Below are 13,530 nucleotides of genomic sequence, written 5' to 3' on the forward strand. Positions count from 1 at the left end.
AGACTTGCATTCTTGAATCAGAAGTTACAGTCCACAGTTCCATTAATCTCATTGGTGAGACTTGTATCCTTGAATTAGTTGTTAAAACGTTCAATAACATTAATCACATTGGTGAAACTTGTGCTTTATCTTTTAATCGGAAGGTATTGTGCACTGTCGCATGAATCCCATTGGTGAGACTTGTACTTTATCCTTGAATCAGACGTTATAGTACACAGTTGCATTAATCTCATTGGTGAAACTTGTGCTTTATCCTTGAATCAGAAGTTATAACACACAGTAGCATTAATCACATTTGTGAAACTTGTGCTTTATCTTTTAAGCGAAAGGTATTGTACACTGTTGCATGAATCCCATTGGTGATACATGTACTTTATCCTTGAATCAGAAGTTACAGTATAACTCACAGTAGCATCAATCACATTGGTGAAACTTGTGCTTTATCCTTGAATCAGAAGTTATAACACACAGTAGCATTAATCACATTTGTGAAACCTGTGCTTTATTCTTTAATCGGAACGTATAGTGCACAGTCGCATTAATCTCATTGGTGAGACTTGTACTTTATTCTTGAATCAGAAGTTATAGTACACTGTTGCATTAATCTCATTGGTGAGACTTGTACGTTATCCTTGACTCAGAAGTTAGTGTGCAGAGCTGTATTAATCTCACTGAAGAGCTCTAGCCTGAGAACATGATTTGTTGCATTCCAGCATCTGCCATTGTCTTTCTCATCAAAAACAGAGACAAACAGAGACAAAACAGAGAAATGGAGTTGAAATGGAGTTGAGCCGACAGTGCCTGCAGTTCATTCCTGACCTTAGAAATATCACAATTAGGTGATAGATCTTGACAATTGGTGTCAGATATGTACATTTTACCCAGAAAGTTTCATATTTTTCCTGACATGTGTCATAGAAAAAAAAAGGCTTTTTTTACATTTGGAATATTTTGATGTCTCTGCCGGTTTATTAAAGAGTTCCCGAAAGAAGAACACTCACGTGCCCGGCTGACAAAGCAACTGCACTACAATGTCCAGCTGACCACTGTGATCTGTAATCAATTAAAAGTAATTATTTTTGTACAAAGGACTATAGCACAGTGGGTTCTTGGTTTATATTATTAGTCAAGTAGAGGCAGAACTGTTGAAGTGTGACTGGTCTCTGTAGACCGCTGCATGTGTCTGTCTGATGTGGAAGTGAAGCTCTGGTGAAAGGTGAATAATTGAAGAGATTGCATGTGAGGTTGTCCTCTGTTTTTTATGGTTTGATTTTTCATTTGCTATTGGAATTGTCAGTGTAGGTACAATGGTGGGAACTGACATTTAGGCTGTGCATTGAGTCGGGGTTGGGGGTCAAAGTCAAGAGGGGGTCTGTTTTAAAAGGGCAAAGCAGTTGGACAGGAGAGAGAATTGATCAGGAAGGCTGTCTGGGCGCAACAGTGATGCCCTCAGGTGCCCCAAGCCTAATCTGTGTGATTGGGAGTTGACTTTTTAGTTGTAGCTGTAAAGAACCACAAATGCTACCTTTCAGTTGTTTTTAAGGGCACAGATGAGTTTTTTTTTCCATTGTTTTTGTGACACAAGTAGCACATTTGGTTCATTGCTAAATTCTGTGTTTTTCTCTGTCACTTCGAAGTACACAACAAATTCTTATCTGTCCCTTATGTTACGTGTTAGAAATTTCAATTTGATGGGTATAGAAATATGCATTTCTTTTCGGATATCTGGCTGAAATATCAAACAATGGTTTGGGGTAAACAAAAATTTAGGACTACTGTACATCCTGTAGCTGGTCTCTATTCTCTGTGCTAGCAAGCAGCTGCACAGGAAAGCTACAGTGACACGTCTTCATACCAAAGTTTTGGCGTTTTGCCATTTTAGTATTGTTAGGGTGTATTAAAAAATAGAAAGCAAAAAGACATTTGCTAATATGAATATAATTGGATGTACAGTTTAAGAGTATACAATAAATACATATGATTTTTACATAGCCTGTATGTGTTCATCATACCAGCTGTGTCCTTTCATCCATTTTAAACAAAACAGATGTTTTAATAAAAGAAAAATGTCTTCATCTTTATCACTCATAATTGTGTCATCAACTGAAGCTTTTCTCAGTTCTGTGTGTCAGGAAAATAAAGCGATTGGTAGTTCAGTAAACAAATCGGCTCTTAAGCGAAACCAGGATTGATGACAAAGACAACGTTTTGAAAAGGAAACGAATATTTTTAGGATTTTTTAGACAGAAGTCCTCCTTAACTCTGAGAAGGTCTGTTATTGAAGGATGCAGCGGACGCAGGCCTGCTTGTGATACAGGGACTGTCACTCAGTAGGTTCCAAGCTCTTGATTGTGCTTGGCAGGAACACGGTTTTCTTAGGTTGCTATCACAGAGGTACACTTCTTTTCAGAGTAGTTAAGACAGGTGTCAGCTTTAGCTATTCCACCTGCTGCAGCTGAAGATACAGAGGAACAAAGCAATAGAATGTTCTTGTCCATAAATCTATGTATTACTTTGCTTTATTCCCAGTTCTCTTTAGAAACTTATTACCTGCTGATTTAAATGTTATGATTTTGTGGAGCTTTGTGTTTTCTAAAATGTCATGGTTGAAAGTACAAAGCTTGGCCGATGGCTACATTATTGTGTTAATCTATAAAGAAATATACTGTAGTTAATCCCAAAAAATCCCTATGTGTATATTATATTTTCTGCTGCATATCCTTAAAAATCTAGGTAAATACACATACATGTGAAGGTACAGTAATGAGATGTACACAAGTTGCTACTCCTTAAGATTATTTCAGAGTCCCGCAGGTTTGATTTTAGTAGAGTATCCGACTCTTCCCATTCATTATTTTGGTTGTTGAAAGATTGTTGTTGTTTTTTTCCTTTCAGTGGAGTAGCTTTTCCCCAAAGGTGTTTCCGTGTAATGCTTTTCACCTGTGACCTTCAGTCATGTTTGACTTCAGAAGTTAAAAGCTAAGCACATATTTCATTTTGAAAAGAGAAATAATGCAACACGGTAAAGCATGTGTCAGGGAAATCCCCGAATCCTGGGTTCTGCCAAATCGTAAGAAGATTCTAAACGTACTGTACGACAAATCAAGATTTAAGGAACATCCCTAGTTAGGATTCTGTCTATATGACTCCACATACATCTCTCTTGCTGTGTCTAAGAATTTGGCTGCCCTTTCAGACTCTAGTGGCTCCACAGCAGTTTAAGCTGTCACAAGCCTAGTGTGCATGAAACCCCAGTCTTCTTACTAGGAGCTGGGGTGGATCACATGAAGACCTGGCACCATAATTGATTATTACGCAGAGCACAGAGCAGGAGAGGTTTGTGTAGAGTTTGCTACCCCTCACAGGAGACAGCAGTGCAGTCCAGCAGTTCCGCCTGTGACGCTGATTTATATATTTGCGACTTCTCTCTAATGAATGGCGCCCCATCATGGGTCATTGGAGCCCTCTGCTGAATACACCCTGTCATTGCGGCAAGCCAGAATGAGTGATGTTTCAAAGGCTGTTTTCACTAAGGATTTAACGGCTCTTGGCCAGGACAGAGAACTGCCTTGGAGATGTAAATAAAAATCCCTTTCATATTCATGTATCCTCCTAACAATCACATTTCTTGCTTGTCTGATGAGGTAGAAAGAAACAATCAAGTTCAGTTGACACAATTAAAAATTCTGTGAAAAGTCTTATTTCTGCCTTTCACGTACACTTTGTGCCTTTCTTTGTGGTGGGGTCCTTTTTGTATTTTTATTTAAGACTGATATTCATGTAGCACATTAATTTTTTTGTGTGATTTCCTTTTAAATGTTTTGGACTGAACTTTTATAGTATGGCATGTCTTTTTGATAGACTGTATATCCTATTTCTGATATCGGGACTGTTTGCTTCCATTTAGATCATTATATACAAGCAAACGCATGATCACAGGGAAATAAAGCTCCTGAAAAATACGTCTCTTAACTCCTTTTGAAGACGTTTGGTGGAAACCCCATTAGTGTTAATGTAGCATTCAGGTTCCATTTGAATTTGTAATAAGATTTAAGCACTGCATGAAGTTAAGTTGCTTCACTGACTTATTTTCCACCAATCATCAATGAGACATTATTTTTTTTCATCTTTTGTTTTGAAATGTGAAAGTATCAGCTGCATTACTGTCTTTATATAGCCTACATAGAAATAAGTAAAGAAATTGTTTGCAATATGGGCAGCATATCCTCAGGGAATGTTTCATCCCACCTGAATATAGCATATTCTTTTCATAATATCATTTTAATTAGTTTCAGTGATAAGGGAACAGAGCTGTGATTTAGAGTTAAAACTATGGGTCACCCACTGTAGCATGTCGTCTATACTGGTGATAGATGTTAAGAACCCAGTGATAAGTAGTCTTAAAACTGAATGTAGGCGGATCATGTCTGAGCAGCTCAATAACAGACATCAGCATCTCCATTGAGTAATAAAAAATATAAAGGCTATCGTCTGAAAAGCTATTTTCTCATGCAAGTATTCCACATGACACTGTGGGATGTGAGAAGATGTATTGTTCACAGAAGGTGTTCCAAGCCAACCTCTAGATCTTGATTTGTCACTATTAAGGGGTTACACTCAATTTCCTAATCCCACATGGAAATGGTTTAGTCTCAATAACAAAACTTTAACAGCAATTTTTGTTAAATGCATTCTCACTTTTTTTCCTTGCAGCAATTTTTCTTTTAATTCCAGAAGGGAATGCAAAATCGTGCAGCCTTTTGGTTCATACTTCCTTAAAAAAGGATGTTATTGCTTTTATTGTTTGCCATAAGAAAAATGTAACGTGAATACACCACGGAAGCAAAAAATGGAAGCTTAGTTTCACATATACTGCTGTGAGAAAACGTTTGTGAGCTCTTAGGAATTATCCTGCATGAATGGCTCCTAAAATGTGATCTGATCTTCATCTAAGTCATAGTAATAAAGACAGTCTTATTTACCAAACAACACACACAACATTTTACATTGCCATATCTTTATTGAACAAATGGTTTAAACAATCAAGGTCATTGATGGGGAAAAAGTATGTGATGCCTTATATTTAATAACTAGTGGAGCCCCCTTTATTGGCAATAACCTCAACCAAATGCTTTCTGTAGCTGCTGATCAGACCTGCACAGTGGATAAGAGGTGTTTTGGCCCATTCCTCTGTACAAAACTGTTTCATTTCATGTATGTTTTTGGGATGTCTTGGTTGAACGGCCTGCTTCAGATCATACCACAGTATTTCAGAAGTCAGGACTCTGATTTGGCCATTCTGAGATATGGAATTTCTTCTGTTTTTTGCCACTCTGTTGTTGATTTACCCCTGTGTTTTGGATCACTGTCATGTTGCATGACCCAACTTCTTTTGAGTTTTAGATCACAGACAGACGCCCTGACATTCTGCTGTAGAATTTCCTGGTACAACTTGGAATTCATTGGTCCCTCAATGATTGCAAGCCGTCCAGGCCCTGAGGCAGCAAAGCCTGCAGATCCTTAGCTGTCACCCTAGGGTTCTTTGTCACCTGTTTGAGGTGCCCTTGCACTTATCTTTGTAGGACGCCCACTTCTAGGGAGAGTAGCTACAGTGCTGAATTTCTTCCATTTGTAAACTATCTGCCTGACTGCAGACTGATGGAGGCCCAAGTCTTTAGAAATCCTTTTGTAACCCTTTCCAGTCTTATGAACTTCAACAACTCTTCTTCTGAGATCCTCTGAAATCTCTTTTGATCAGGCTGTATTGCACTTCAACAGAATTCTGTTGTGAAGAGCAGGTAACCAAAATTGTGTGATTTTTTTTATATGGCAGGGCAGATCAAACCCACACCTGAATTGATTGGAACACCTGACTCATTGATTGGAGTACGTGACTCCAATTACCCTCTTTTCAAAATGTCAATATCCTAGAGGTTCACATATGTTTTCCATCAATTACCTTGATTGTTTAAACCATTTGTTCAATAAAGATATGACAATGTAAAATGTTGTGTGTGTTGTTTGTTAAATAGGACTATCTTTATTTATTATTATGACTTAGATGAAGATCAGATCACATTTTAGGAGCCATTTATGCAGAAAACCAGATAAATTAAGTTTACAAACTTTTTCTCACAACTGTAATTAAAGAAATGCTTCTCTAAGTGTACCGGTTGAAGGTTTAGGGCACGAAGGTTAGATTATCTCATTGTTTTGTGGATTGTTTAAGACTGGTCCACATGATACAGACCTTTCTTTTTTCTGCATGGAATAACCTCTCTGGTTGAGATACCTGCTGCTTTTTTAATTACTACTGTACTGTATATTTTCCTTACAAAAACAGACATGGATGTTTTTAATCCCAGGGTGCTGATTTAGTTGACCCTCGATATGCAATACAAATCAGTTCCTTATTGTTTGGAGAAGACAGATATTACATTTATCCATCTACTACTTCAGTGTCTCGAAATGTACCTTCCACCTGCAATTAACCTGTAGGACTGGAACTCCTTGCTTATTTGTGATGTGTTGTGATTTCAACAATTCTTTTTTTAATTCCATTTCGTGCGTTTTTCTTTGTTCTTCCTTTTTTTTGCAGAGCACAGTGGTAGTGGAGAAATCTATCCAGGATTTAATGAATCTGATGCATGACTTGAGTGCTTACTCCAACCAGTTTCTCGAGATGGTGTGTGACAAGCTGAAGGAGTACAAGGAGATCTGCAACACTGCATACAGGTAATATTACTGAACTGCAGTTGCTTGGCTGTCGTCAAAAATGATATCCCAAAGTATATTATACTAGTTTCATAAGGCTGTTAAGATATTTTGAATTCTAAAAAATAAAAAGAAAATTTTCTTATTACTTTTGATCTCGCTGTAGATAAGCATGAGACACCATGCCTTCTTACTGCAAGATATTTCTCAGTTTCTCTGGGGTAGTCTTGGGCTCCTCTGTGACCCTATATTCGATAAAATGGTTAGAAAAGGGATGGGATGGAACTTTGAAGTCAGTGTAAGATATTTCGAGATATTTAGATTTACTGTACTTGAGTTTTGTTATAGTAGTCTGTAATCCCACATAAGGTTATGGACAGTAATAGCAAGAGACATTTACACTAACAAAAAATGTATAAAATATCAGAAGGTAGTGGTTTGTGATTGGATGTTCCGGCTCATTTTAATGCCTCACTGGCTTGATACTTTTTTGCCTGTCTCTGGACTGTCCACTTTCCACTTACAATGGCTGCCACATCACCTCCCGTTGTCTGATCTCACGCTGTGTCTTCTTCGGACCAGCGCCACTCATTTCACCCTTTTGCTTAGCTGCGCCTTAAGATTAATTTGGGGGGCTCCATTTGTGGCAAATGTTCCATTTGGCTACACTTGTGTACTAACAATCAAGCAAGAAATAAAAAAAGCCAGTTTAACATCCTTATGCAAACATTGTCTTTTGCTAGGTCTGAAGTAAATCTTGCTCATGTTTAATTAAAGTTACTCTTCTGTATTTAACTGATCAAAAATTAGACATCAGCTTCTCCAAATATAATGTATGATGAAAATTTGCTTTTAGAATTTCTCCATGCCTTAATAAATTTGCCTTAAGGGTAAAATATGGGTGTATCTAAGTGTCATACTGGGAGCTGTGTGGTCATAATTCAGGGAAGAGCAAACTCTTGTGTAAATCTATTAAGCAATGTCTTCTGGTTATGCTGGCTAGTAGATCTTTTTTGATTAATATTAACTTTGCTTGAAATGAAATGATAATTGTAAACCTGCACCTGATTAAAGAAGATGTAGAAATCAGCATCTGAGACAAAATAATATGCAAAATGCCACATTGCCATTTTTTTTAATAAATGAAATAATTTATTACCATATAGGCTCAACAAACTGATTGTTCCCCTTTTTATTACGTAATATTTTAGACAGATATTTCATGTGAAGGCCTTTTAAAATAGAACAAAAGGGTTTAGGTTTATATAAATTACACAGATTTGAAAATTACAGTATAAAAGTGTTATATGACAGAATTTGAAAGAGTCAAGGCCTGGGAGATCATTCCACAGCCTCTGAGAAATAAAACTGTGTCGGAGTCTTGTTTTGGGAATTGAAAGGAAGTTGGAGTCTGAAGATCACAAACGGTGTGCAGGTGTGTGGGGAGTTAACAGTTCACTCAGGTAGTCAGGAACCAAACCACTCAAGTCCTTAAAGGTGAGCTGCAGTATTCTGATTTTTTTTTTAAATCCACAGGGAGCAGGTGCCAGGAAGCTGAGACATGCGATATACAGTATGCTCATGCATTTTAGTTTAATTTAGTTAACATCTGAGCAGCTGTGTTCTGAACCTGCTGCAGCTTGTTAAGAATGTTTAGAAAATCAAAACTGCACTGCATTACAATAATCAGTCTTGCACATGTCAAAAGCTTGCATTAGCCTTATACCATTAGATCAGGAAAGAAGTGAATGGATACAAGGACGAAGCAAAACATTCCTAGCACTGCAAACCTGACTAATGTGAGTACGTCCTGGACTATCAACTATCAACATTTGTTGAGTTGATAAGGAGAGCCTGTAAGCATACAGTACCTTTTGTCCTGGCAGAATTAAGATGTAAATGTTTTGCGGCATCTATCGTTTGTAATTGAACAGCAACAATTCATTCTAAAATATTTTCTTAAAATTGTATTTTGGAGATATTGGTCAAGAATTACTGAGCAGTATGTTTAACCTTCCTATTCATTTAGATTTGTGAAAAAAAAATTGTATTTCTTCAGACACACTTTGGGCATAATAATAATCATTTCCCACCTCATACACACCCCCTCACTGATACGCTCATTCTTAGTCTTTGTTAATTAATGTTAAGGCACTGTGAGAAAAAATATTACAGTAGGTCTTTTTTTTTGCAGAGAAAGAAATTCACAATTCTCCGTGCTGAAATTGACTGTAGTTTATATAGTGCTGCAGTATGGAGTAGTGGTCAGGATTCTGCACTCGCAGCTGGGAGATATTGGGTTCAGATCCCAGCTAGGATGCTGATCTTGTCCCCTTGAGCAAGTGACTTCACTTAGATTGCTTCAGTAAAAGCCCTGCTGTATACATGTGTACAGATGATAGTCGCTTGAAATAAAGGCATCAACCTGATAATCAGTTGTTTAAATTTTGTACTGAAAGTACACAATTTTTTCCTTGTTCATATGTTTAATATCGGTGCTCTTATTGACCCATGTTGTGTAGTCAAAGAGCACTGCAAGTACATATAGTATACAGCTCTTAGTTTTTCCTCTTGCTTCCAGTGTTGCCATTGCATTTACAAAATTGAAAATTATACTATAGTTAATTTTAACCACAGGAATTAATTGCCTTTGAAATTACCCTAAATACTTGCTTTTGAGCTAGGAATGTTAAATAATTTACCAGCTAGCATCTTTTGTTGTAGTCATAGTAAACAATATTTTTCCCACCGAGTGTCATTAAGGATTGATTGAGGAGGACTATAAATATTTTTGTGAATTTGTTTTGGATTGTGCTTTTATATTTGTAAGCATTGCGCCGAAAAGTGCGAATGATTTCTTGAAAGGGGGGCAGGTATTAATTTCTTGGAACGTTCAGCATTTGTTCCGTAGGACTGAACCACAAAAAAAAAAGAGGAAAAAGTCGTTTGTTTACTCCAAAGCAGGTGGCGCAGATGGAGAACCTCTGCTCTTCTGTTGCCAGGGGGTTTATCATACCAGTGCACAGTCACCTGACCAGGTGTTCTCCCCATGTACAGCTTCCCAGGAGACCTTCAGCAAATAGCCTCACAGATGCCCCCTTTGTGAACAGTGCAACGAACAAACAAGGATATTTGTTGTGTGTTGGCAGACAGGAAATGAGAAAATTAATGTTGTATTTCGAGCGTCAGAATCCTATTTACATGCATCTCCATGGCCAGTTTTCAAGTTTGCAAAACCTACAGTACGTGATTACATCATCAGTGAAGTTTTAAGGAGTTTTGTTTTTCATTCATAATTGTGTGTTCGCTGTGTGAACATCAGGCCGGGCTACAATAAAGCCTGTTACCGCAATGCCAGTTAATGTTGCCAGTTACAGCTGGCTGACACTGAATGCTGAGTGCCAACTGCTTTGGGCAGATGAGTGTCCAAAAAGGATGCTGAGATGTCTGATGATGGAAATCGAAAGAGTTAAATCATGGTTTCAATCCAAAAAGGTAAAGAATTCTGTGATGATGTTACTAGTATATGCACATATATAATTGCACTTTTATTATGAAGGGTGGTAATAAATCTAGAATCAGAAAAACTTAGCTCATCATTCTAGCTTATTCCTGGTGCAGAACATGTGGCTGTGAGTCTCGGGAGATGAAGTTTGTTCTTGCGGTGTTACAGGGAGTAGTCATGCATTGATCACACATTTTAAGCATGCATACTGTATCTAGTGACTGGCGTGAGCAGATGTGAGGCTTTTAATGACTTAAAGGGGAACTGCAGTCCTAATTTCTCAGACCTGTTATTAAATCTCAGTAACAAAATAAATTGATTTTATGGTATTGCAAAATTTGAAAAATTTGGAATTGAGTGTAAAATCGTGAATTTTGTGAAAGTACATTACGATTGCCGTGTTGTCACAGACAAGTGAGAAACCACTGGTCTCGCCACGGACGAGAGCGAGAGTTTGTGTGATTTATGGCATGAAAGCAGCCCTTCCTGCTCACTAGTTGCTGTAAACGAATGAGAAACATGGTCTCCGAACAATGTTAATTATTATGAGAGTATTTTAGTTGGTTGGCAGTTTGCTCTTTTTTTGCAATACTTAGAAAAAATGTCTTAAAAGATGTCGCCTTGTACAGTATGTGTCATTTTCATGAAAATAATTACTATTAATATAGTAGCAAAATTCACTTGGTCAAAAGCATGTTTACAATGTTTTAGGGCCACTGTGTATCACTGGAAGTTTTGTTACCTCGTTCTGCATCACAAACGATGTGGCAATATGGATACTTTAAAACTTTGCCTCTTTAGTGATTTAACTTGTTGAGGTTGTGCACGTTATCGTGTACTTGGTAGTTTTATTGTGGTTTGAAATATACTCTTTATTGATGATTCATCGGCAACTCCCTTTTTTTAATGTTTAGAAAAATGTTGTAAAATGTGGTGTCCTAATCAGATATGCGTCCTAATAAGTCCTAATCTGTTAATATAAAGTGTTACGCCTTGTAATTCACAACCATTAGTAGACAATATCTACAATAAGCACACCAGTCAAAAAATTCTAACACAGCTTCTAAAACAACAATGGTATTCTAGTGATCGTCTTCTGTGAAAATGAATTGTACTGCTTCTCTCCGTTGCAGTGACATAAGGTTTCCTGCTTGTTGTTTTGTAAGCAGGGGTATAGTTCAATCTGAGGAGAAGCTGACAATCAGTGCGTCGTGGGCCAAGGATGAGGACATCAGCAGGCTGCTCCAGTCCCTCCCCAACTGGGCCAGCATGGCACAGCCTAGACAGCTGAGACAGAAGAGGGAGGATGAGGAGGACTTCACAAGGTGAGTGTACTTGTGTGGTGTGGTGGCTCTGTGGCTGAGGATCTGCGCCTGTGGCTGGAAGGTTGCCGGTTCGTATCCCATGGCCGGCAGAGGAATCCTACTCTGTTGGGCTCCTGAGCAAGGCCCTTAACCCAGCTGCTCCAGGGGCGCTGTATAAATGGCTGACCCTGCAGTCTGACCCCAGCTTCTCTCCCTGTCTGTGTGTCTCATGGAGAGCAAGTTGGGGTATGTGAAAAGACAAATTCCTAATACAATAAATTGTATACGGCCAATAAAGTGATCTTATCTTACTGAGAGGAACAAACAGAAAACCCATGGGCTGCTGCAGGAGTTAATTGAAAAGGGAGTATTTTTGCAACAAGGGATTTCTTCATTCTCTCTCTACTCACGATGGCAAAAGTCCAGGAGATTCCATCACTGTGCGATTTGGTAAGATAATCCAATGTTTATTAATCATTAAAGCAGATTGATTTCAGACTGTGCTTCCTGATTGTGTTAAATGGCACTTATCTGGAGGCTTGACCACTGGCATTTTCCCTGGACTGTGAACTCATACTGCAGGTTAGCTTCCCCCTATTCCATCCTACTACTGCCTGGATCCTTCAAGCTGTGAGGGCCTTCGTCCAGCAAGAGTTTTCACAATAAAACTCCTTTCTCGGGGTCCTCTATGACTCTCAGGCTAGATTTCAGGCAGCCTTTTATGAGACATCCCCAGTGCACCCATTTGTCTAGGTTGTGTCAGCTCAGGCAATCAAACCCTGATATCCAAAGGCCTCACAGGTGATCTCTTTCAATTAAGAAACATAAAAATTGATTGGACATTTGATAGCCTGTAAAGCGTAAAACTGCTGAAGGTTATGTATCACTTTAAAAACACTCCCGGATAAAAGGGAGAACACAGGATATAATAACTATTTAAGCATAAATATGAATCTGAATAGAATCCCCCTGTGATTGTCAAGAGGTTTCAGCACTATGATTTATTTAAAATATGTGAATGCCCATGACTTACATATCTCCTTCAGAATGACTTTTCAATTCCTCTGTACATCAACCGGCTAAATGGAAATTCCCTTTGGCTGTACCCATACAAACAAAGCTAAATATGATTAATTTGACGTCTTGCTGTGGGTCACATAGCACTGTTCTCTAAGAGGTTGCAGGTTAAATGAAGTGGTGTCACTACCTAAATCCTTTTATCAGTGCTTCTTTGTCATGAGGCATTTCTTGTTAAAAATAAGATTAAGGGGCTTCCAACGTATTCTGTCATTGAATCTTAAGGGAGGGGAACAGAATCAACTAATGTCAAAAAACGGTACATCGGTCAATGTGGATTTAAAAAACACATCAATTCCTGTAAGTCGGGTTTATTGTTAAAAATGGATTCACTTCACCGGGCTAAGTTATGAAAATAAATCAATACCAAAAAAGTAACATTTAAAAAGACATAAAGACATTTTCCTATATGGTTAATTTAATCTTATTAAGGAGATGTAAAATCAGCATCTACACTATATACTCGAGATTGCAAGCAAAATAAGGAATTCGTACTCAATAGATGGAGGCATCCAAAACTCCCCAGATCTTTTTTGGTGTAAAAACTTGCAGCTTCCTTACTATATCTTTGCTCATTGGGTTTCATTTGGAGACTAATGTCTGCAAGTTTGCTTTCTAACACTCACTGCCTTTTCTTTCCTGTAACCTACAATATGGTGTATGACCTTCACAGGTTGTTAACAGGCTATATTCTACAGACACTACCTTTGAATATAGACACAGGGCCTTATTTGTCTTGTGGGGATAATGCTCATCTAATTTACTAATTCATTACAGCATAAAGCTTCCAATAGCAGCTGCTAAAAAGTAATGCAGTATCTGTAAACGTTAGCCATTAATTCAGAATGATAGTGACCATCTTTGAACTTATGTTTCTTTGTGGGTTTTATAAATGAAACACCTCCTGACTGAGAACGAACTCAACAGTTA

The 13,530-nt window shown here is 38.0% G+C and overlaps 1 protein-coding gene across 2 annotated transcripts in view; it reads left to right on the forward strand.

The window, feature by feature from the left end:
* exoc4 (exocyst complex component 4) overlaps positions 1 to 13,530 on the forward strand; it is a 217,901-nt gene that overhangs the window by 164,813 nt on the left and 39,558 nt on the right. Inside the window, exons 12-13 of one of the 2 annotated variants that reach the window (XM_088923436.1) lie at positions 6,599 to 6,735; positions 11,386 to 11,544. In XM_088923436.1, the coding sequence (XP_088779562.1) occupies positions 6,599 to 6,735; positions 11,386 to 11,544 (296 nt within the window). The remainder of the gene's footprint in view (positions 1 to 6,598; positions 6,736 to 11,385; positions 11,545 to 13,530) is intronic. The other variant, XM_088923437.1, reaches the window with a different exon arrangement.

The sequence above is a fragment of the Atractosteus spatula genome, chromosome 8, assembly GCF_055471065.1.
Source record: "Atractosteus spatula isolate fAtrSpa1 chromosome 8, fAtrSpa1.hap1, whole genome shotgun sequence".
NCBI lineage: Eukaryota > Metazoa > Chordata > Actinopteri > Semionotiformes > Lepisosteidae > Atractosteus > Atractosteus spatula.